We start from the raw sequence: 26580 nt of genomic DNA, 5'->3' as shown, positions 1-26580 counted from the left end.
AGAATTTTTTTCGTTTTTCTCTCCTTTTTTCTTTTTTTTACATTGAACCGAATAGAATAAATTGCTTTCTCTCTTTTTTCACGTTGAACCGAATAGAATAAATTCTTTTAAACAAGGTCGGTCTTTCGTTTGGATATCTATCCAAGAATGCAAATTGGCTATATAACCGCTACAAGAAATTCTTGGCTGTCTATATAGAAAAATATAATTAAAATGTTGAACCAAAGGCTTAAATTTCAATATTACAACCTAAATTTGAATATAAGTTTAAATACTACATATAATTTTTGTTTGGTAACTTCATGAGAAGGCATGTTATTTGTCCACCTCTATTTCTAACATTGGGTAATATTATTTCCTTTCTTGGACATAATTGATTTATTGATAATATAATGGATCTCTTTTAGACTCTAATCGAAATAAATTTATCTTCTAGAATCCAATAATTTTTTAAAATTTATTGATGGTTAATGCTTTATACATAAAAATGGATCTCTTATATGAAATCACAAATCCAAATTTATCTATAAATAGCAGATCAAGTACTACAAGATCTTGATTAAAGAATGGAATCCGAACTTTTTTTTTTTCCAAGTAAAATTTCATAGTACAAATGCCAATGACCATTGAAGTCTCACTACCTTAATAACACGATTGAGAAAAGCAAACAAAATAAATCATAGTATCACAATGACCTATAACATTTTTCTTGTTATCATCAACAAAATAGAATCACATAAAACATAAACCAATTCTTTAAAATAGAATCACGTAAAACATAATCCAATACCTAATTTATTTCACCAAACGAAGTCCTTTATACCAAGGATAGTCGTGTTGCAACTCGAGTTAAGTAAGTCATTCATCACACTCCTAATTTTGTGCAAGAACATCCAATCATATCAATATAGAGTATTTAGAAGTCATTCATCACACTCCTAATTTGGTGTAAGAGCACTCAATCACGTCAATATAAAGTATTTATAACCAAAAGGTTCAAATACAACTTAACTACTAAATCATTCAAGTTTCACATACTATATCACAATTTCATATATATTGAACACTTCTTTTATATAATAAAAAAAAGTAATGCATCTAGGAAAATGCTACTTATATTAATTATAAATATCTTAACATAAAATGTTACTTTTTTTTTTTTTTTTTCTTGATCTCAATGCAAGTAAAGAGTTTTGTATTCATACCAACTCCTAACAATATAAAGCATAAGGGTTCATAAAGAACATAAGCACATATATACTAGATATAGAAATGAGACAACCTTAAGGTACACAAACCAAGGCCACAGCCACAGTCACAGCCACAGCCACAGCCACAGCCACAGCCACAGCCACAGAGCCAATTCGCAAAGCCTGTACGAAAAGTAGAAAGTAATCACCAAAATCAAAAATTTCTCGGACGAAGCAAAGGAGAGGTGCCAACAAACCAAAGGCCTGAGTAACCATTTGGGCTTCTGTCCTAAACCACAAGTTTACATTTCTTGAGATCTGAGTTCCATGTGGAGGCCTAGAAGTTTTATCGAGGTTTTTGTTTTCAAAACGAGTGCCATTTCTTTAACTTACAACATGAAAATAAACTAAATAATCTAACTTCCAACTCTACAAAATTTCAGGCCACAGGCGATAGTACATAGTGTAATAAATTCAAACCAACAAGACAAAAGAAAGTGGATATAAGACAGCAACAAAACCCTGTTTTTAGTGAATTTTAAAATTTTGGTTCCTTGAATGTCACTTGAAAAGAACGTTGAGATATAAATGATGTACTTTAGTTCCATGAAGACTTCACCAAAGCTTAGAATTTGGATATAACTTAGAAAATGAAATTCTTTCCCAAATTTCTAACCCACCTTACACCAAATTGACGTCATAATCTCCAATTTAATTGGGAGAGGGACAGATGTTTATAGTTCCCATGGCAATCATTTGTAACTGAAGTTTCCAGGCTTTTGCAATGCTTAAAAATTTAATAAGGTAAGAGATGTGAATGACAATCGTGGTAGTCAGAATTGCACAAGTCCACAAGTCATTGCTGCATGGCCGTCGGTCCATTACTATGCTTCATGATGAGCACAATTCTGAACATTTTTGTGTCTTGACTATAATTTCTTGACAAGTCACATCAGACTCATCATCACCGGACTCCCAAATACATTGGCGGCTATACCGTGATTAGATGGTTATATATCCGTAAATATAGAATTCCCAAATAATGGAAATGTCGATGTGAAGATACATATAATTACAAAAAGGGGCAATGCTGAAAATAACTTGCAGGTCATTGTTTGTATGGTTAACATTTCTAATATACACACATTTAGTTCCAACAATTGTAAGGTCAGATTCTAATATTCATATTTCATCATTATTTTTGGAAAAATATATTGCTCTCATATATTTATGCCTAACCCTTCCGTTTTTTAAAATATTGACAGAAATATTGGTCGTGTCCAAGCAAATTTCCCTTCCCATGACACGGTTACCATAAATCAAGAATTTGTTGATTGATGTTCCCATAAATTAATAAAAAAAATTGACCATGATGATGCCAATTAATTAAGGTATGGATGGATTATTGATACAACGCCCAACAGATGAAATGTGAAAAAGGACCAGACCGAGACCAAAGAAATGAATGGGTTGGGGTTTGAAGGGAAGAGAAGTCATACCAGAGAGCCAAAAGCCAACCCCAGCTCTCTCAGCAGCGAAGGTTCCACTTTGGGTATCAATTCCTGCGATGGTAAGAAACCATAAAAAGAAGAATCCACTAAAAATATAGCTGCAACTTAATGCTTCTCAACCTAATATCCGACATGGTAAATAAAACTAATAAATTTCAACTATTTCGAGTGTGTCTAAGATTGCTAATGATAAAAATCATTGTTTGGAAGCAAAGCTTCATGACATGCGTCCACAAGTATCTGAAAGTTTGCCAAAAAGAGCACAATCGTCTCAATAACACAAGTTCTAGGCTTTATACTCCTGAAGAACTGTTTTTCCATGAAGATTGACAAGTACTTGTGTTCTTTTACTTGAAACAAACTTCTGTGGAAAACCCAACAAGGAGCTTCAAACTAGTCTCGATAGAAGAACAATAATGAAGACGCCAAAAAAAATCAAAACGTTGCCCGCTCACAATATGCATGTTCTGAATGTTCAAAAATGTGTATATTGCGATTATGGAACCAGTGGTCAATGTAAAATCAGATGCTCGGAATTTATCCTCCTTTTTTTGTGGAGGGGTGGATGAATCTTGGCAATTATTTTTCGTAAATATCAACTTCCTCTGACTTTTACGATGGTATCACTCCCAAGGTTGGTCAGCATACTCATTTTATCTTTTATTGAATAACAAATCAAACATGTTTGTACAAAAAATCAATATCCAAGGATCGTGTAAGCAAAACAAAAATTGACTTTACAGTATCTAAGAGGAGAGACTCATCTGCAATATAGAGATATCTATAAGAATGAACAAGGTCAGAAATTCATCACTGGAATGGCAAAATTGTCTGCCGTGTAACAGTCATCCGGCCTCTACCAACAATCATAATCAATAGCCTGAAAACACAAAGAAATTTCATTAATGCTCACAATTCATGAAACCAACGATGTCTCACTCTTCACAATATTACCCAGCGCCATCAAGCAATATTCAGCAATATGCACAAGAAAAGCATGAATTTTCATGTACATTTCATTCGAGATATAACTGCTCCAACAATTTGCCAATAGCAAATACTAACAATTTGCCATGTAAGAAAAATGAAGACCGGATTCTACTTGGACTCCGACAATTGTGTGACTGAATAGGATGAGACATAAAATATCCAAACAAGTTTTATAAAGATATAAATACTTCTACCACGGTGATTTAATTATAAAAAGATGAAAATTTGAAATTTACAAGAGGATAAAATAGTTTTCAATGATCGCAAGACCAACCACCTCATGGATAGACCAGCTAGAAATAACACTCCTATTCTCTCCCTACCAAGTGTTTTACTGACTTGTCAATTGAAAGATATAAAACACATTCATAAAGAAGCTCAATATTTTCACTCGATTTATTTTATTGGGTGGTCGTCTACAATCAGGATGTTTAAGTCAGCTCCAATATCCCCCATAAAGACTTGCTAAGAAACCATGTCTGTATCCATCGTTCATATTTAAAACCATTGATTGAGTACAAGGCATCGGTACCGATAAAAAAAATGAATTACCTCAACCAACTTTAGTTGGAAGATTTGTAGCATGACAGAGTGCGCTGAAAAGCATGCAGCTGCAACATGCAACCCTTCATCGCATGGCAAAGGTAGATAATTTAGACCTCAGAAAGGACCAAGTTTTATCACGCTTCTTCATCCACATAATTTTGACAAGACTTCATGTCCACTACATAAGAATAAGAAACTTATTGCTGATTCGTGACTGAAGAACTGAACCAAATATACAAGTAAAAAACAATATCACACAAGATTAAAAGAAAGCACAAATGATACTACAAATATTCGATCAGAAGATGGAGAGGCAATCACCATTGTGAAAAGCGGCATGAGCTGAGTGCAGATAAGATATTTCAAACAAAAACGACTTAAATTCTGTTTCTCATCCAGAAAAAATAAATAACTCAGTGAAGGCATAACCAGGAGATGATGCTCCTCCAAATATACAAACTTTGCATCCTCCATAACCAACGCTGATATCTTCAAGAACATGAACTGAAGGTTTTGACATATAACTGATTTTTTTTTCTCAGATTTCTCTCTCTGCATTGCTCTTTGATTTTCAAATCTCTCTCTCTCTCTCTCTCTCTTTTTTTCTAATTTAATTGTTGTGTCCTACTTTTCCATCTTCTTTCTTTCACTCGTTCCTTTTATCCTTCTCTTTTTTCTAAACAAAACAGAGATAAAAGGTAGACATGAATAAAAAGGATTTTTCTATCTCCGATTCTACTCTGTTATGTTACCACGTAATCTACCCTGTCTTTGCAATTTAAGGGGGAAAAAGGTTTCTCCCTTGTGTTTTAATACTTATTATCCTAGTTTCTCATTTAAACTTTAATAGAATGAAAAAGAATGTCAACCACCAAAAACTTAAGACAATAATGACGATGATCTTGACTTCAATATTGGGAAATTTTTTCTTGTTCACATCTAAATTTTACCTACTCTTTTTTTTTTTTTAAAAAAAAAAACTTTTCATTTAAATGAAAAGAAGTACTAACAAAGTTGTAGCCATATTACGTCAGTGTTTTTAAAGAAAGATGGAAAGACCCCCTTGAGTAAAAGCTTCGAAGGCCGGTTGACCAAAATGAGGATCAACACAAAATAGACAATACAATCCACAAATGATGGTTAGGAGTCCTATCTCCTTTTCTAACTTCATTCGTTAATGAGATGTCCTTGTTTCTCTTTAAAAATAACATACAACAAAGAAGTAAATCACACAACAAAAAGCGCCCGTAATAAAACTCCTCAGAGAAGAAAACCTAACGAGGGATGCTGTCTAACTAAAAAACACACCTCTCCAAAGACTTGCACTGCTTCAGAAAATTTTCTGATCCAAACCAAATATTCTAGACAGGACAGAAGGATGAATACGAAAGAGCCCCTCCCTTAACCAAGGCAGATGAAAGAGAACCCCTGTATCATCAAATGACACAACCTAATACGAGCCAACATCATGACAAAAATCTCTTGGATAAGTCCCAATCAAGCACGTATTCTTGCATTAGACTCAACACTATGACCCAGCAACATGGAAGTTCAATGTATCTAAATACAGTCAATGTCATTGATATCCCCATGAAGGAACACGGTAGTAAAAACAAATTTGATCATTTTGGCGATTCCAGCCTTCACAAGGGAATCACATAAAGAAACAAAAAAACAAAAAAACAAAAAAAAAAAAACAGCCGCATGAAAGAGATGCATATCTCTGTTCGATAGCCAACAATAAAAACTTATCAGAAAATAGAGTAACAACAAATCAGAGGCCACATACAAGAGGGGCACCAGAAATTAAAGTTATATGAAATAGAATCTCCCGAGACAATAAGGAAAAAAGCCTCCGACACAAATTTCATAGACAAAAGATTAGTGGAGGGAAGAAACTATCTCGATGTTAGTTGTGAGTTACAACTACTGGACAGAGATAATGAAGCTTTTTTCATGAGAATATATTTTCATGTATAAATATGTGTTTAATATTTCTACGTCAAATGACCATGCTATTCTTCTTTTCAAATTACTCCAATATATAGTTTTAACAATTTATTTGTGTACACCTCACTTCTTTTCATGGATAAATATTCATGTTTAATATTTCTATGTTCAATGACCATGCGATTCTTCTTTTCAAATTACTCCTACATATAGTTTTAATAATTTACTTGTGCACGTCTCACTTCCCTAAGTTGATGTCACCATGTCAATTCTCACCCTCAAGCAATTGAGAAATGTATCTTGCACTCAGAAACGTCATCAGAAATATGCCATTATGTGGCCAGGTCATTCAAAAACCCAAGGAACAAAATTCCTTGGGACAAAAAACCAACAACAAGAATTCAACATCCTTGTTTGCCAGTAATGAGGTCACAATTCAGTTCAGCAATCTAGCATGTATTACTCCTTTTTCCTACTTAATACAAAGGAAATTCAACAGGCATTCCTGCCATCTTGATGGACAATAATTAATTGCAAAATGTAAGACCTCAAATCTTGGAGGTGATAATGCCACATCCACTTTCTAATATTTCATGGTAGCAGTAAGAAAGCATCAGGATTATAACCAAAACATGTAGCATCTTTATAATGGAGACATCCTAAATAAGAACATAAAAGAGTAAAACAAGACCCTAAAAACATACATCACACATTTCTTCAATATGAGAGGGAGAGATCATTAAATAGTGGAGTGCAATTGAAAGAGTCATGTGACATCAAGTAAAAACATCCATATGAACCATAACCATGATGTATACCTGGAAAGTGCAACAAAATTTCCTAGTTTAGTGATCCACGACACCTGAAAAGAAAGGGAAGAAAACATGATATAGTAGAATCATTATAGATATGAGAAACTTAAAAGAATTCATTCAAGCCCAGAATAGAAGCTTCTAAAATGGTTGCAAAACTCGAGGAAAGACAACTTCTGCATAGGTTATAATAGGAAAATTCACGGGCCTTTTTATCTGGAAGCAACAAATTTACACAGATAGCAGTATAATAATTTTAAATAAAGAAACATATTGTTAAACCACCTCCTTGAACGGCAATTACAAGGAATTTTCTTCTCCTCCAAAGGAAATTTGTAATTGTACGTAATTTCTTCACCAGCAGATATATGTCGTTTTGCATAGATGAAAATTTTCTTCTGGCCTTCAACAGTAATAACTTTGGTGTAGCAATTAGGCTGCAAACAAGATCTACATGAGGTAGGAAAACAGCATTCTTGATAAAGGAAAATCACATTAGTTCCAAACTTACATCACAAGAATGGTTTATAAATCGTGCAACACCCCCACGCTTTGTAGCATCAACCTAACAAAATTTATTGAAAGAAAAATCACCATTCAAGATTTGCAGGAAAGCAGATGGGCAGGGGCCAGATTACATAGAACAAAAAGAATATCACATTGAAAGAGAAATCATCAAACATCTACACTTACAAAACTCAATGTCACAGTATAGATCCTGTTCAAGTAAGGTTGTTAACAACCATCTACACTGATTCCAAAAGTAGAATAGTGCTAGAAAAGCATAGAAACAGGATGCAAGTTTTTTTTTTTTTTTTTTTTTTTTTTGATAATTATAGATTTTACTGTATAAATAAATTAGGAGAAAGGTGGGGGAAAGGTTGCAAATTTGTTATATACTGACCACATAACCATCATCAAGTCTAAAAAGATAACTGCTTCCAATTCCCATCTTCTCATACTGGCGTTCCCTTATATCCGATATCTGTCAAATCAATTCATTTACTTCATCATAATGACAAAGCATAAAGCCACTTCCAAATCAAGAAATAAAAATTAAAAAAAAAATCTCAGAATAACTGATTAAGAAGAGATATTTACCCGAGGACGAATTAGTTCCCCAACGTATTCAATTACAAAATCCTCTGCTTCAATTGGCTCTAGGGCAACTAGACCCCAGTCATGAATCTTACTACGTTGAAAGCGTAGGCGTTTTTTTCTTGCCTAAATTTATGAGAACGTATCAATAAGCTAGACCCATGCTTCAAGTTTGAATATGGTATAATATTTAAAGGGGGAATGAAGTACTCCATGGCAAACAAACTCTTTGATACCTTTAATTGAGAGGCTTTTAAAAGATCGGCACCATCTGCAGCAGCAAGAAGATTCCGCACCTTCACCCTATTTGTTCGTGCAGAAAGGCCTTTGCCATTTAACAAATGAGATGTAGTGACATCAGGTCCTAATAGCTCAGAATTGAAATATTGAATACCCCTATTACGAGCTCTCTCAGCAGGACTTGCTTTTAGAGTCCATCTACGCCATTCCCATCCATTAATTGATGAGCGGGCACAACCATTAGATCTAATACAGAGGTTTAACTTCCTAGATTTATCAGACTTTTCCTTTTGAGCTACACCCTTCTTACTTGCTGCTTGCTTGCTAACATCACCTGCTATTGCCGAGACCTTATTACGAGAGAATGATAACTCGTCAACCTTCTGTTTCCTTTTCAACTTTGACACATTCACAGCTGCAAACAAAACAAACAAGTAAAAGAACTTGAGATAAAAAAAAAAAGAATCGAAGAAGATAATAACAATGAAATAGATACTAAGAAACAAATATGAAAGTAGAAAAATAATATCAATAAAAACAAAGTGTTCAGAGAGACCCTTACAAAGCCTTTCCCGGGCACCAACTCCATGATCACATTTATTCATAACCTTATCAACATTTTTGTGCACCAAAGGCGAACCTATCATTCTCCCTTTCCCATGTTTCATGGAATCCTTGTTGACATTATCATCTAAATAGAGGACAAGTGAGCAATCATGCAAGTGGAATCATCAAAAACATTTGCAAGGTAAGATCTTAACAGAAATGGTATACCTTTAACTATAGGTGAAATTTTTAATTTTTTGGTGCCACATATGGTTTTCCCAGAAGAATGGCTACTGGATAACGTAACTTCTGCAGAAGTCCGTTTGCAGGTGGTATTGCGAGACAAGTCCTTCTGCCTTTTACTTTTTGTAATGTTTTTCAGTGACAAAGAAGCAATCTCAGTGTCTGTAGTCTCACACAAATCAGCAGAAACTTTTTCTTTCTTCGAATTTTCAGAAGGCTGATTTCGTACAACAGAGCTACCCTCAGTAGCATAATCTGAAGATCCTAACTTCTTCTTTGATGATTTCTTCCGGTAATAAGTATAATTACCAGCTGCAAGAGAAGATTCCAAGAAGCGTTTTGATCCTTCCCTTAATTTGTCTGGTACTTTAGAGGCTTCACATGCTCCTTCCTAATGTAAATAAGAGGAATTTCAAATATGTCAGCAGAACACCCAAAGAAACTAACTAGACATGCAAATGAAGACGCAGCTCTCTTTTGAGAGATATTGATGCAAGAACAAAAATCAAATCAAACCATACCACAATTCCATTAGGATTGCAATGTTTCTTCGATGCAATCCATGATGTAATAAACTGGCGAAGAAGATCATCTTTGTATGATGATGTCCATTCCTTAAGAACAACATCGTGCAGTTTCTGTCTGCATATTGCAAGCATAATGTACCCCTCAATCTTAGGAGAACACTTATTTGAGCTTGAAGGACGAAATTTACAAGCAAGAGATGGAATGAGAAAGGTAGAATTTTCCTCGAGACCAGGAGCTGGTAATTCATTGAAATCTTCACTAAAAGCACAACCTTCATTTGTACAGACTTCTTTGAACACTCTATTTAATGAATTAGCAGCAGAATTTAGAGCTGCATCTTTGGACGGATTGTCCTCTTCCAACGGAGATAGTTTAAGTTCACATGAATTTCTATCTCCACGTGTATCATTTGAATCACAATGCAGTTCACCAAAGGAGTCCTTGTTATTGTTAATACTAGAACATTGAACAGGCATATCAAGAGCAGCCTGAAATAATAAGAGAAATCTATTTAGATATACAGGATGGAAAAGATTAAAAGATGGTCATTTTCATCTCTACTCATAAGAATTCTCTTTAATTTCATTGACATAGAGTTATAAAATCAAGGAAAGGTAGGGTATCTCCTCTAACGAAGGTCTTAGGAGTAAAATAATACCCCACCCCTATAGGCATGAATATTATCTAGAGAGAATTACAAAAAAATAAAAAACTTCAAATCAAAAAAATTCCGAAGTGGAAACTGATGAACAAACAAAATCCCCCAAATTCTGTGTTAGGTTTTTTTTTTTTTTTTTTTTTGTAACGAGAAAACCAAACCTTTTATTGAGAAGTTAAAAATTACCACATACAAAAAAAAAATGTCCCCACCAAAAAGAGCCAAACTAAAACATGTCTTATTATGTGTTTGGGTTAAAGCGTCAAATGTACCTTATTTAATTTGACATCTGTTGAGGAGTTACATGAGCTCATCACTTCTTCCACAAGAATATCCCGAACATACTCAAACAAAGATACCTTTGCAGAGGCATGAAGCTCCTTTTCGAGGCATTCCACCATCCATTTCAAGTTTTCCTTTGGCCTATGACAACCAGAATGAGATGTTGGCCTAGAAGGAATTGACAAAGATATAGCAGGTGAGTGCACACAGATTTCTGTTGGTGCTCTCTTAAACTCCACGACTGATAGGCAATTGACACCCTGAAAAGAAGTTTTCCAAGATAAAGCCTTCAAAATAAATAATACGTTATAATAATATATATCTATTTTGTAGAATAAAATTTCTTTCTTTATAAAACATACTCTCTCACTATATAACATGGCCACTCATCATAGTAGTATTGGCTTCAGAAAAAACTATTCAGGATATGAACTTCAATGTTGTACGAACTCCTTGAAGCTTGATTCAAGGCTAATTACATTAAACTTTAACAGAATACCACAGGACTTGAAATAAAAATTAGTGCACCAAAACCATCAACCAAGGAGGACCATGAGAGCCTCATTTATCAGCCAAAAAATTTCCAAATTATATTTAGGATGCCTTTTGATAATCTATAGTGGATAAGAAGAAATATTCCATTTCTATGTCCAAAAAGAAATGGTCCTCTGTATAGTAAGGAGATTTCAGAAAAAACTAGCCAATCAGAATTGATCGGATAAAGGTTGTACAACAAGAAAATGATCAGAACAAAAAAGTAGTTTCATGATGGTTGTACGTCCCCAAGAAATGACAGTTATTTAGAAACTGTATGGGTATTGGTCATAACAATTTAACTCATATCCACCAGGACTAGACTTCATCCCAGGCACTCCCTGGTGTCAAATATATTCATAAAATGCAACCAGAATAGCAGAAAAGTAGGCACCGTGTGGAGACTTACAGCTTCAGCAGGTATTTTTTCAATCTTCTTGGTACGATCACTATGCCCACTAGAAGCTAAATTATAGTGAGGACGATAAGACCAAAGTCTTTTGCTACGCCATGCAGATGAATACTCTGCCACCATATCATAAGAAACAGCATTCCAAACTACCTGTAAGGAGTAATCAAAAAGCATTCGGCAAATAACTGCATGCACCTCTCTAAAATTATCAACACCGCCGGTCATTTTAAGAGACTGAACAGGAACAGCATCAGTAGAAACTTTCTCGGGAACACTAAAGAAGCCTTGTGCTTCTGGCATAGAATCAGCAGGAAGATCCCCTCCTCTAGTAACTTCTGACTGCAAAAATAAAAGATAATTACCTATAAAGCAAAATAGGAACACAAAAATATACTTCTCTTCTGTTTTATTTAGATTTTTTTTTTTTTTTTTTTTTTTTTTTTTTTTTTGAATTACTATTCATTACCATTCTGCTGTCCAGAGAGCAAGCCTTCGTAGTTTGGTTGTTTTGTTCAACCTTTATTTGTCTTTCAGTTTTCTTCATGGTGATATAATCTGCAATGATGTTGCCAACAATCTCATCAAACACCACTTTGCGAGCTGCTTTCATTATTCCAGAATGCAGTTGGGATGAAACTTCTTCAGAAGTTTCAGATATAAATTTCAATAAAGGGCTACTCTCATTGGCTTTGAGATCAGATGAGAAGTGAGGGGGAGGTATCTCAGCTTTCCATGCATTCACCGCAGAAAATAATGTGAAGGGTCTAAATTTGCTTTCAATATGGTATATCTACATCATAAAAGATCAATGATCTACAATAAGAACAAGATTAACCAAATGCTGGACAATTGATCACACTCAGTAATACACTTCAAACAAAGGCAGACAACAAGATTGATCAAATAACCGAACAACTCGTTATATTCAAATATGCATTCAAACAACTGGTTATATTCAAACATGTTTAGGTAGCTACATTTAAAATATGTATCTTATTTTCTTATAGTTTATTTTCAATGGCTTCTTTTTTAGAATAAAAAGTTGGTTTTCCCTCTAAAAGCACAGGCTGCTGGATACTGTTTTCACAAGCAACACAATTTTAGTTCTTGAAAACAATTTTGCAGACAGAAGCAAAACACAGTTCCGTTAGCTCTCTTGACCAAGTTACTTAGCTCAAATACGGAATTCATACAAACAATTAAGCACTTAGGACTATCTCATGAGCATAGAAACAGATAAACGCTGTCACTTTTTTTTCCAACATCAGAAAATCCTAAGCTTTGGAACAACAGAAAACGCTGGTTATTATGAACAAATGCAAGTTTCATGAGTGTTGTCTGTCAAAAGATATAACATTGTACAGTTCCTTTGTAGCCATAACTTCAGAGGAAGGCAAAAATGATTACACTAATGTTAAATGCAATCGAAGTGTATTATGGATACTGTATTTTTTTATAGGGAACAAAAGGAAAATATTCCAAAAGAGAACAAGAATAGCCCAAGGGCTGGGGGTAGAGGTCAACCCCAAAAATAGAGAACTACACTAAAAGAGCCTTCCAATCACTAATAATCATCAAGAGGATGTAGTTACAAAAGAACTTGTAGTGAAGGATAATGTAGTAAAGGTAATCCTTGAGTATTTAGATTGGAAGGAACCAAAGAGTTCTAAAAGGAAAAAGTTATAGATAGGTTCAATAAGTTGCATTTCACATAAGGGGGAAAAATTAAAATAAAATAACCTCTTTGGTGCTCTTACAGGTCATTTTCCTAATTACTCTTTATATGTAATTAACTTTAGTTGGGAGCCCTTTTTGCCAGGTTGTTGGTTTTACTGGAATTGTGTTTTTAAACCTTTCATGAAATGGTGTAGAAGCTGTTGGAGGTTCTCTTTTTTTTTTTTTTTTTCTCTCTCTCACAAAAAGTCTTGAAATCGTTTAACTTGATTAGTGCTTCACTCCATTTATCAATGAAATTTTTTTTGCAATCAAACTGTTGGCGTGGAGTCCACGACTAAAGAGAAACAATAGGATTTGTAATACTAAAAGTAAAACATAGGGAAAATATGACACATTTGGCTTGGTTCCAATGTCAGTTATAATGTTCCCCAAACAAAGCTTTCTACAATTATACTGATTCTATAAGTAATCTAATATGTTAGGTTTTCATTTTTATTGTATCTTGGGGGAGGGGGGTTGGTTAAAAAACATGATCAGCAAATCCAATGAAGTTATCGAAAATGGGTATCAAACTGAAGTCTAGCATTGTACATCACTTACACAATTCATCAACGCCCAAAGGAAATTGGAGATGGGAATGGATTTCTAGCATTGTACTACTTTTTTCCTTTCTGGATTTTTTAATATAATTAGACTATAGACTCTAAACTGAGATGTAAAAAGATTTGCACTGTAGCCAAAATATGAGAAGAGAACCCTTTCAAAAGTGGATGGATGATGGCATCAAAATCTACAACAAATGTTTCAAAGATTTATGCAAAGTCGCTAAGCACAAGGGGCACCATTTCGATCTCCAGCTTACCATAACTGAGTCCTTCAAGTATCCATGCTGATGCCAAGAATATAATTGTAGAAGCGAATAGGGTCCATGTTTACTCCCTGTATGATCCTCAATCAACCAACATGATCTCTCAACTGACTGGAAAAAATTAAAAAGTTTAGAGAAGAGGTACAATAGTTTTTTAGTACTTCTGAAAGCAAAGATGTATAACTTTTTGTAGTCAACATGCAAGGATAGCCTACCGATGAATGATTTGAAGTACTAAAGCAAAAAACTTCAGAATTTGAAGCCTGTTTACAGCCACCATTTTCATATCCAAGACTTAGAGGGCCAGATTGTAACTCATGACAAAGAGTCTGTGAATTCGCATACTCCACCAAGCCCTCTTGCCTATGCATAGCTAAATCATTTTTACAAGGAACAGAATGAGCCCCATTAGTACCCATGTTGGAGTTGTCCACACTCAAATAAGCAAAACCAGTTGCAACATGATCAGGAAACTGCTTAAAGTACTTGAGTGGCACAGGATTGGTCAAAGCTCCATTTAAAACAGGATATACAAGAAGCTCATCTGGCAAGAAACCAGTAGATAAACCTTCATGAAGCTGTTCTTGAATATAAGGGCCACACATTTGACCTTGTTCATTAACATACATCCAACCACTTACACAAGTAGCCAAAGAATACCCAGAGAAACCCTTATCTTGGAATGAGGAGCCGTCTGAACTGCAACATTCTGGAAGATCAGGGCTAGTTCCGTTTAACTGACAGCTCATATCTACTGATGAATATGAACCATTTTTTTCATCAATATCAATGGAACATGAAGATATGCAAGCAATATCCCTGCACCTGAGTTTTTGTTAAAACAAAGGAGTGAGAAAATGAGAAAATGTTGGACATGTGTAAGAAATGAGGATTGAAAAATGTTCTACAAGAATATACAAAGCATACTATTATCACACGTGCTGATCGTTGAGATAGCATGTCTAACATGCAGATCTGTCAAAGCCAAAGCACCTTACTCTGGGAGAGAGACAACAGGGAACCACCCCAGCACTGTGTAAGATGCATGCCACATTGAAGAGGGCAAAATTTTATTCTCTATGTTGGTTATTCCATTAATTGTCTGTGGTTATAATACCATTGTTTTCTAACAGTCATCTCCAAATAGTTTATGCAGCCATCTATCTTATTACTACACCATTGGGCGTACCCTCACATACAAAGTTTACTTGGAAACATGTTTATGATTCAAAATATTGTTGGTATATTGATTAAAGAGACAGAACAGTGATGATTTCGAAGTTTTACGAGGGCATTGTTACTGGACAAATTTATTACAAGTCACCATCTCCATTCAAACTCTAACCACTTCAACTGCTGCCCGTCATTTTTATGAAATTAGTTAACTAGTTTTAGTTGGAGATTGGTTTTTTTATGAAGTTATTAGTTCAGAAGAATTTCTTTTAATACTTTGTTGGTTTCAAAATCACTAAGCCACCTGCACAAATAGAGAAGAATAATTCCTCGTAGCTAGGAACTACAAAAGTACGGATACTTTGTTAAGGGAATATAGTTTCATTTTGTAAACCTTGGAGCTTAAATGCTATGCTGCATTAATAATCATAGTAATAAACACCATCTCCTGTTGAAACCCGCAATTCCCTCCTAGAACTTCTCATCCTAACAGTTCAATATTGCTCAACATATAGCAGATGTCCTGCCTCAAACTTCATTGATGTAGCTCCAACTAGAGTTACTATAGGTAGGCAGATTCGTCCAAAAAAAATGTTCAACATAGGCTCCAAAAAAGTCGCTACAACATATATATATTCCCACAGATATGAGGGCTTCTTGTATTTGTCTTAGAAAGTTCTATATTATTTTTCTCCAGCCAAACCACTCACACACAGAAACTCTTACAGGGTTAAATAAAAATAAATAAATAAATAAAAAGACCATCTTTCCTTTCAAAGGTAGATCCACAAAGTAGAGACATCGAGCTGTTTTTTACCAATAGCAAAGTCCAGCTGAATGAGAAATTTTTAAACAGCCCCAAAAAAATCTCAAAATGAGCATTAAAGAAATAAATGCCTAGCAATCTTCATCTACTTTGTGCAGAGGAGCGTGAAGATTCCTTCCTTGTATTTTCACCACCTGTACTTCTACCTCAAGTAAGTCCACAAGAAAAGTTTTTGAAAAGGGCTTCTCTAAAAAGGGTTGCAAAGGCATTGATTAACTTGTCAAGAAAGGAACAAGTGGCGGAATGTCTTTGAAAAGATCTGATCTAAAAAGAAATTTTTTTAAAAGGAAGTTGCAGGTGAAAGAAGTAAGGTTAATTTTCCATCTTTACCATCCTTCCATTGCCAAAGACAAATATTCTGACACCTGTATATTGTTTTCTATTCCTCAATCTCCTTTTAAATTTCCATGAAAGTTGAAATTCCAGACCATACTATATCCCCTTCCCCTCCCCTCCCCTCACAAACATCTACTCCCAAAAGCACAATGTACCTTCTGCCTTAACGGACACAGCTTACTTACCCACCCAATTTATAGTCAACTTAATAACCTTGAGGGAGAAAAGTGGTAGACCAAATCAAGAAAATAAAGATTTTAGGAGGAGAAGAGAAGAAGACAAAGACTCCATTTATGTTTGCACTGTTTCGGGAGACTAGAACCTGATATCATGATACTTCTTCACATAGGATACTTTGACTGGAAGTCTCTTCAACGTCACTTGGTGGACCTTCATAGTTTACTACTTTTTTTTTATGAGAAACCAATCTTCCATCAAAAGATGAAGTATACTCAGTAAGATCTGGGGAAGGAGAATATGATCCTTATTTTCTTACCCAGGCTTATTGATGATTCAGATTACTTTCCCATGACCCTTCTATATTTTTCATTTACTGAAATTACAGACTCCTTATCCCAACCCCACAACAACAAAGAGGAAAGAAGATGAAGTAGAAATAGAGCAAGGTTGGAAATTAGATTTCCAACCCAAATAGATCGTGTCGTGAAGATCATCCAACCCAATCCTGTAAAAAATCTGTTTACCCAAAGAAAGCTACACCATATATGAAAATCCATGATATGGACCTAACCTTGCACTTGCAGGTATGTTCAAGACTCCACAAAAATTTATCGTGCCTTCACATGCCTTGAGCTATACATAAACATAAACGTGTGTCTACATAAATGTTGAAGAGAAAGGGGTGAGATAAAACTTATAGATTACCTGCAGAATGAGCGTCCATCTCTGCTAAGCTGTGAAGATACGGGGAAACAATCATATTTACACTCACAGCTTAATGTATCTGGATCTAGATGTTGAATCTCTGTCACTTTATGCCTTTCTCGTGAAAATAAGGAATCATCATACTCATGGAGAAGTCCTGTGGAGGAAACCATGTCCAAAGAATATACAGGGTAGAAACCTGAATTTGACTAAAAATGAAAAGTCTGCAATGGAAATAAAATAGAAATAATGCATCATTAGATAAAACTAAACCCTAATGAATAGTTAAAGGAAAACAAACTTGTGATATAAAGCATGTGGATGAAGTTCATAAAATAAAGAAGCCAAGATAGGAAGTAAGATGAATGCAAGGGAGTAATTTCTCGCATGAAGGCTTAAAATACAAAGCAGCTTTTATGCTTCCCAGAACAAGTAGAAAGCATGCGACATGATAGGGATTGGAAAGCCAATATACCCTCAAACGCCATCCTCACTCCCAGAATTTATCTTTAGAACTCAAAGAACACAGCTGAAAACTTATAGAACAGATCCTATTCAAGTAAGGGTGTTCACCCCCTAGTCCCATTACTTATCTCCAGAACAGACCTCAGAATCCAAAATGTATGTTCTATATTGGATTCATATGTATGGTAAAGATATTTGAAATCATAGATAGCAACTTAAAAACAACTTGACCAAGTTGAACTTCACCAAAAGACGATGGTAAGGCTTTTCAACACAGTTTTGAAGAGCGTATAATCTAGGAAATGGGAGAGCATTTAGGGCAGAGGGGGACGAACAGGTTTATTAGGATTATCCTCCAATCCGCCACCTGATGTTAATTAGTGAAGCATTCCCGCGGATATTCGTGCCATCCTAAAAGCACCTTCTCAGTACAGAATGCCACAGACACCACCTGAAGTCCATCCCGCAAAACACAGACATCAAACGCCCTAATGCGAGCTGCTCAAGCGACTAAAATCTATAGGGAGTTTTTCTATGATTCCAAGATGAGCGTAAAGATTCAATCGTTTCAGCCACGAACAAGAAAAGAAGCCGCATCAGGCGGAGATCTGTCTTAATCTTCAAGAATTCGTCGAAACCAGCAGTGACTAACTACTACTACCACTACTCCCAAATGAATGATGGAATCGAGGTTGAGGTAGAGGAATACCTGTGGGTGGACGACGAGCATGGAGCCTAGGGCAGAGGGTAGAAGTCGATTCTTCCCCGTCTCTCTATCGACCAATGGATCCTCCACAACCCAAACCCAACGCGATAATATTTATGGCTGCTGACCTGCGTTTGTAGCTTTCCGCTTTCTTGACGCGATTTTATTTGTGATTCGGTTCCATTTTGGACCGATCTGCCCGAACCGTTCGGCTCTGTCGAGTGTGTTTTTTTTGGGTCGGACCGGACCGAACCGAACCGAACCGAACCGAAGAGTGTTCAAATGACCTGTTAACTCAACCAACCTTCACGGTCCAACACAAACCATAAAAATTGATTGGGTTAAATTTTTGTCGTGGAATTCGTTTCCAATTGAATTTTTTGAAAACTAAAAATTTGGGTCCGTGCGTGGATTTACTTACTTAATCAACCTGAAAATATAATTACAATCGAACGTTGTTTTACCCTACTTAAAAAAAGATGAAAATTCATAATATTTGACGTTTGTAACTAACGTTAATAATACATCATAACCGATAAATGTTTAGTATTTGAGATTTTAAAATAAGCATAACTTTTTAAATAATTAAAAAAATAACGGTTGAATTGGGTAAATTTAGAGTTGGTCTATAAGATTTTTTTTTGATCCGACTCAATTCAACCTAACCAAACTTTAAATAGTAGAAGGGACCTACATCTCCAGAGTAATAAAAAATATACTTTAATTACACCGCGACCAAAATATCCTTTACCAAAATTTACATAATTTTCCAACTAAAAATTAATATTTTCATTATGTCATACAAAATTCAACCAAATAGAAGAAAAAAAAAAATATATATATATATATATAACAAACATTTCAACTCATTTAAAATTAGAATCTTAGGCTAGTTGGTTCTCTAGCCAAAGATTCATCTAAATTCTATCAACATTAGGGGGTGTACATTCAACCCAACAACCCAATAACTCGAATCAATCCAACCCGAACAATAAAGTTTGGGTTGGGTTGGATTAGCATTTTGAGTAACGTTGAGTTCATTTTTCTGAACCTAAATTGAATCGGTTCGATTTTGGGTTCGTGGGACAAAATCCTCGAGTTGACCCAAGCGACCCGAGCAAAATAAAAGTATATAAACTATATTAAGAATCCTTTAGTATTAATGGGTTTGCTAGAGTTGTACTTTGGCCGGTCTAGTGAGACCCACGCCCGAGTTGGATTTCAGGTATTTAGTTTTACGATAATATTGAACTATGTTAATATGTTAAAATTTTCTCTCCTTGTTTTTTTTACTGAATTTGTTTTTTTTTTTAATAAATAATTATAGATTAATTTGTGTTTCTTTGTCAACTTTTAATATATTTTATCTAGAATCCGAATAATTATAAATTATGGATTAATAAAACTTAAAAAAAAAAATCACAACCCAGCCCATAGAGAATTGGGTTGGGGTGGGTTGTGAAAAGTATTGGATTGGGTTGGGTTACCAATCCAACCAATTCGAACTTTTGGATTGAGTCAAAAAAATCCTTCAACCCAACCCAACCCGGACCATGTACACCCCTATCCAACGCAACCTTTGAGCTTACGTGCCCAATGGAACGTTAGCGAACTAAGATTGGTCGACCCATGGCTCGATCTAGCTCTAGTCGGCTTCCCTTTTGGACCTTTTCTTTTTAATTCTTTGCTAGTCTCATTGGGTTTTGTTGTGTCTGATTTTACCTACAACAGAAACCCTATTCTCAACTTGGGACTCATGATTCGACTTTTTATTATTCTAAGCGGGATGTTTGTTCCGCCTTAGAGCTTGATCCATGTGTTTTGGTCGTGCACAACCTTTACCGAACTAGCTTGGGTGCATTTTGATTCAACTTATGATGGTTTAACTCGAATTTTGGGTTTGTCAAAATAACTAACTAGGGCTATTGGGTTCGCCTTAGACGTTGGATTTTGCAAGCATAAGTAATGTGGCCCATTCGACTTACTATGTTCATAGGCTTGAAATTGTGAATTATATCTTTTATTACTTGGAAAACGTCGATAACACTCAGTTAGAGTAGAGCATTGGTGAGTCAAGTTAGGTCGGGTTAAGACATTTTTAGACCTGACCCAATTGTTTACGTTATCTATGTTTCAACCCAAACAACTCTTAACTCAACCTAACCATATATTTTTTTTTTTAGTGGGGTTGGTTAAGGTCGTTTATTCAAATTTTTGTTCAATTCAATTTAAATATATATTTTAAAAATTACCTTCCCGAATATATATAATCAAAAAATAATTTTGAAATAAAATAAATATTTTATATATAATTGTATTATAATAAAAATTGTATTTTTTAACTTAACTATAAATTCGAGTTCGAGTCTAACACTATCTAGTTTTAGGGAAATTCATGAACCAACATAACTCATAAAATTTTCATGTATTTAAACTCAACTCAATCTAAATAAGTTCGTAACCCAACTCAAGCTGTACGGGTTGACTCAAGGCTAACTATTTTTATTAAGAATTTATATAGTTTTAATGTGCATCAGTTGTAAAAGGACCCCCGATGCCCCCAAGGATACGACAATATATAGAGTCAAAAGGAAAATTTTAGCTAAAGTTTGGCTAACATGAAAAATGTGCCTAAAGATGCGACCGTAATGGACGTTATCGACAAAATTTTCAAATTATCACGAATTTGACCGATTTCAAAATTTGGCAGGGTTTTAAGCTGAATGTTATGTTTTATGAAAGTTTAAATGAAGTATTTCCGCATTCATGTTTATGATAGGTATGCAGCAGTGACCTTAAATTAAGTAAAAAAATTCGGATCGTTACAAAAACATTCTAAGATAATTATCTAGAAACATAACTTTATTTTTCCACGATATATACAAAATCTTTAAAATCATAAAAGTTAATTACTTTTAACTCACGATTATAAGTATCAAAAAAGGAAGTTTACGGGCGCAATCATGTTGTATTTTGCTTGAACCATATAAAACACGAGAGAGTGAGAAGCAGACACACATTGACATAAATATCTGACAAGCTTAGCCTAGTCGAGCAATTTACTACTCCTAGGGTTTGAAGCAGATTCGGTTTCTCATTTGCACATTAATATCATTCCCTTCAAATTTGATATGCTTTTGAACAGTACGGTTGTATTAAATGATACATAAGTGTGTGGTTTATAGGTACGTATACAATAAATACCTAAAACACGACGAGCATTAACTCTACTATTTCATCGTGCACCCAAATGCCCTTGCCCTTAATTAAAGAGGTTGAGTATTAAAAGTACCCAATAAATAAACTTTCTCCCTCCCGTGCTCGCCCATCCTGAGGTTAGATATGCACATATGTATAACAACGTGCAAGTGTCATTGTGGAATCTAAAATATGTTTCAAAACTCAAGTCATTTAGCTTGTGAGAAAAATTCGTCCCGTAAACAAGGACACCCAACATAGGACCCTACTCGGTTTCAGAAACACTGGCCATCCAACTTATGACCAAAAATCGATATGCAAGTCATTTAACCGACCATAATGATACAATCATCCATTCACTGATGTGTGTAACGACCACAAAAGTCTTATTTTCAAAAATGCTACATGCACAATCATCAAATAATCACGTACGACATAAAATAAATAAATACATAAATATTTAACTTATTTCTAAGGTTATCCGCTCGTAAACCCTAAAATTACTTACCTTAATGAAATTAGAAGTAATTCCTAAAAAATATCATAAATCAATACTAGCAAAGTAATTCTAGTAGATAAATCGGAAATCAAGCTTAACCAACCTCAAGAATCAAACCTACCTGAAACTAGGGGTGTACATGGTCCGAGTTGGGTCGGGTTGGGTTGGTTGGGGGATTTTTTTGACCCAACCCAAAATTTTTCACAACCCAACCCAACCCAACCCTCTATTTTCGGGTTAGGTTCGGGTTGGGTTGTCAATTTTGGGTTGGGTCGGGTTGGGGGATTTTTTTGACCCAACCCAAAAGTTCGGGTTGGTTGGATTGGTAACCCAACCCAACCCAACCCAACCCTCTATTTTCGGGTTGGGTTGTCAATTTTTTTTTTAAAGTTTTATTTATCCACAATCTATAATTAATTCGGATACAATCTTAGATAAAATATATTAAAAGTTCTCAAACAAACACAAATCAATCTATTCTAACCTTAGTACCACTTGGCATACCATTTATATGAAAGAGAATCTTCCTAATACTTTTATATATTTTATTTTTCTCGGGTCAACTCGAGCGTTTTGCCCATGAACCCGAAACCGAACCGATTCAGTTCGGGTTAAGAAAAATGAACCCAACCCTACCCGAAATGCTAATCTAACCCAACGAACCCTTATAGTTTGGGTTGGGTTTGTCCGGATTATCGGGTTGCCGGGTTGAATGTACACCCCTACCTGAAACAGAACTGATCCAACCGTACCAAACAACAATAGTTTGTGGAACCTTATTGTGCAATCTTTGAGAGTCATGACGCAAACCTAGCAACTGCACGACACCTCGGCTGCAAGGAGACCTATTGATGGCAAAAATTGTGACTACCCAAGAGTTAGATTTGCAAGAAAAACGTTGGAGAGCGATTATATTAATCTTGCAATAGTTAGAACAAGAGTAAGGGGATGAATCGTTAGCTGAAAACTATGGTTGAAGATTGAAGGAGAAAGATCAATGGTGCTAGGAAGTGGGACGACAACAAACAAAAACGATTATCGACTCGAAAAATAAAGCGCTAAGAACGAAGGCGCTCGATAACCTAACACCGATAAATCTACACACGAGAAAGGTGGTTAGAAGCAAAAAATGGTGTAGCGAGAGACCGAGCCAAGAACGAGAACAACTTCTCATCACACTAAATCTAAGTTTTATAAACAGCCATAGGTAAATTGTGATTATGGTCACGTGAATTAAATTTTACCAATTTTGTTAATACACTTTTAAAAAAATAAAAATATATATCTTTAAAACTTTTTAAAAAATTAAAAAATAATCTTACCGTGGACGGAACTTTAATATCATATTTAAAAAATATTTATAAATTTGAAAAAGTAATATTAATATTCTTAAATTTTTTTAAAGAAGAATTTAAAAAATTATTATGGGTGGTACCGTTAAAATTTATGAAATAGATAGTTTTCCGAAATTTTAATTAATTATATATATATATATATATATATAAATAAAAGTTGAATGGTATTTTAAATAAAAATATTAATAATTTCTATTCCATAAGAATATTTTTTAAATACTTAAAAAATAAATAAATTTAAGTGTATTATTGAAAAAAGTATGTAACATAATATTATAATTTATATTTATGACCTATTTCTAACCTCTTTTAAAAATTTATATTAATTATTATTATTTAAATGTTCGAGGTATTTTTGAAATGCAGTATTAACTGTAATAATATTTTTTAACTTTGAAATCTTAAAAAGATTTATACCAAACAACGCATTAATGGTTTTTATCCGAAACTAATGATAAAGATTAACATATTAAAAAAAAAAATTAAAAAAATATTATTTAAACTTTGTGAAACTAAGAGTAAAGTGTAGATATGAGAAACCTACGAGACATAAACTCGACTCATTAGACAAAAAATCGAAAAATGTAAAAAAAAATAATTATCAAACTTCGCTAAAATTGAAAGTTAATTGTCCAATTCAACAGTTTTTTAAGTTCAAGAACATATATAAACACGAACGTAAAAATTCGGAGATTGAACCTGTAATTTATCTCGAGAATATTTTCGAAATAATTCTACGTTATAAAAAGCTATGGAGAGAGAGAAAAGATAGCAACCTCACATCTCCAAACTGCCAAAAAAATTTCCCATATAATAACCAAACACCCACATGGTTTTTTGTTTTATATTTGTCATTTTCTATAATATATATATATATATATATCCCTTTATTGCCTTTATTCTTTTAATTAAAATTTTATAAAATTAGGAACTCGCCTTTTATCGAGTATTTTTTAATTATATTTTTTTCCTTTCGATAAAGTTACAAAAATTTAATGATTATGTCTTGAACCTTAAATATTTTTGGTTCTTTGATGTAATGATTGAACTAAATAGTTTTTATCTCGTGCGTTCAGATAATAAATTGATCGGACAAAATGAAGGTGGGCTGAAAAAAATAATATTATTTTAAAATGTAATTTTGTTCGCCCACGTTATCAGGTTTCTTATCTCGTGCATTCTATCAAATTCTTTGGTCCACTCACTTCTCTTGTTATCTAATTGTCTACTTTCTTGTCTTGTCTCGTACCGTAAAGAATACTAGTATTTAGTTCAATGAGTATGTCTAGTTAACATTTCGATTATTATAACGACAATAAAAACTTAGTGTAATAAAGTAAAAATTCAGAAATCACCCGAGTAGAAAATAAATAAAATCTAAGCCAAATGTCTTAGTAGTCAATGTGGTTCGATTCTCTAACACAAAAACAAAGTACAAATGGAGCCAAGACACTAGAGATGAAATTGGGCTCAGACCTAGATAAGTCAAGGGTTGACCAGGAATTAGGGTTTCGTTCAATTAAACCTAAGAACTTCGGGAGAGATGGGTTTAGGCCAAAACCCAAAAGGGAGCCTCGATTCAAGGCTGAGGTCAATTTCACAACTTCATGATGATTATAGGAACTGTTAGACGAACACGACTCTCCACAATGGTATGATATTATCCACTTTGAGCATAAGCTCTCACGGGTTTGCTTTAGGCTTCCTAAAAGGCCTCACCCAATATAGAGTATTATTTGGTTATAAACCCATGATCATTCCCTAAATTAGCCGATGTGGGACCTTCATCATCCAACAGTAATAACCTAAATGAGTTCGATCTCAAGAGAAAGATTAGAAATTCTAGTTCAAAACCTTAAGATACCCGCACTTACTCACGGTTTATTTACACGTAAAGTATCGAACTGTCGAGAGGTTAATTAAAATAAATAAATAAATAAGTGGGTTAGCTAATAATTATAATTAGTGGAATGTTAAAATAACTAAAAAAGAAGCAAATAATAGTGGAATGTCAAGGCTTAAAAAGGCAAAGATTCTGCGAACAGAAAAAAGGAAGGAAATATAAAACTATATATATATTTTTTATTTTTTATTTTTTATTTTTGGCAGTCAATAATAGAAATGGAAAATGATATGGATAAGAGTGGTCCCCACAAAGATGCTCTCTTTCCATCTTTTTTCGTGTGGGCCCAATCTCATTGACCTAATCATATAGCACCCTGAAATGATTGCCATCACCATCAAATCATGTTGAACGTATTACATCAGACGGCTGAGATTTGCTGGACATTGTTTGGTGTGCCATGAATAATGTACCTAATCATTTCTTACTTTCTTTCTTTGGGTAAAAGTTATTTTTACCGTTGGATGAATTTTTTACTAAAAGTAAAAATAGAGTTGGCTCCACAACTTCGATGATTATTATTATTATTATTATTATTTTTTTTTTTTACCATAACAACTCAAAAATATTCTGTAAACAAAAATTAAAATATTTAATGTTTGTAATTGATATTAGTAATATATTGTGACGTGTAAATATTTGATATTTAAATTTTATGAGATTTTAGTTATTAATGTAACATGTAATTTGTAATTTGGATAAGTATAATTTTTTTTAAAATTATTAAAAAAAGTAACTCGACAACCCAACTCAATCCAACTCGTGGGTTGGGTGAGTTGGATTGGACTATAAACTCTATTATAATTACTCGAGTCATTAACTCAATCAACTCAAAATTTTAGGTTACTCTAAAAAAAAATTATAACTCAACCCGACCCGACTCATGTACACCCCTAAAAAGAACAATAATTTGAATGATGAAAACAACGGTCATTTTAGAAAAGAAGATATCGATCGATTAAGAATTTTACAAAATTGTAGGCCTGAATGATTAGCAAAACCTTGACACACCAGATTCTACATGTAATATTCGTATATACGACTGTTGTGAATGAAAAGAAACATCGTAAAATTTGGTAAGTATGTCAGATATAGTTAATATATAATATATTACCCAATGTATCATTTATATATCATTATTACATCATT

The 26580-nt window shown here is 34.1% G+C and overlaps 1 protein-coding gene across 6 annotated transcripts; it reads right to left on the bottom strand.

The window, feature by feature from the left end:
• Positions 1-1829: 1829 nt before the first annotated feature.
• On the bottom strand, positions 1830-18612 carry SDG25 (SET domain protein 25). 6 transcript variants are annotated; one of them, XR_002816641.2, is made up of 18 exons: positions 18480-18612; positions 17306-17529; positions 14301-14910; positions 14080-14196; positions 12007-12330; positions 11538-11879; positions 10585-10854; positions 9648-10142; positions 9112-9517; positions 8900-9028; positions 8334-8752; positions 8101-8223; positions 7904-7984; positions 7511-7564; positions 7285-7436; positions 7006-7049; positions 4244-4415; positions 1830-3581 (listed from the first exon to the last, which is right to left on the bottom strand). XR_002816641.2 is itself a non-coding variant. In XM_023690249.2 (17 exons), the coding sequence occupies exons 2-16, from the start codon at positions 17476-17478 to the stop codon at positions 7028-7030; spliced, it is 3717 nt and encodes a 1238-aa protein (XP_023546017.2). In that variant the 5' UTR covers positions 17479-17529; positions 18480-18612; the 3' UTR covers positions 1830-3581; positions 7006-7027. The 6 variants fall into 6 exon arrangements, 1 of the variants encoding a protein (XP_023546017.2); XR_015422840.1 differs by having other exon boundaries at positions 4244-4317; XR_002816643.2 differs by having other exon boundaries at positions 17306-17504; positions 18480-18603.
• Positions 18613-26580: the final 7968 nt, after the last annotated feature.

The sequence above is a fragment of the Cucurbita pepo genome, chromosome 11 (assembly GCF_057944985.1).
Source record: "Cucurbita pepo subsp. pepo isolate OVF chromosome 11, ASM5794498v1, whole genome shotgun sequence".
Lineage (NCBI taxonomy): Eukaryota > Viridiplantae > Streptophyta > Magnoliopsida > Cucurbitales > Cucurbitaceae > Cucurbita > Cucurbita pepo.
Note: the sequence above shows the minus strand (reverse complement) of the source record. Positions and strands in the feature narration are given on the sequence as shown.

What these genes read in the sequence shown, in the direction of transcription:
- SDG25 (XM_023690249.2), bottom strand. Translation starts at nt 17,478, where the DNA reads ATGGTTTCCTCCACAGGACTTCTCCATGAGTATGATGATTCCTTATTT. An exon ending in ACTTGAAGGACTCAGTTATG is followed by an intron (nt 12,331 to 14,079) that starts GTAAGCTGGAGA and finishes TTTATGATGTAG; the next exon opens with ATATACCATATTGAAAGCAA. An exon ending in GCAATCCTAATGGAATTGTG is followed by an intron (nt 9,518 to 9,647) that starts GTATGGTTTGAT and finishes TATTTACATTAG; the next exon opens with GAAGGAGCATGTGAAGCCTC.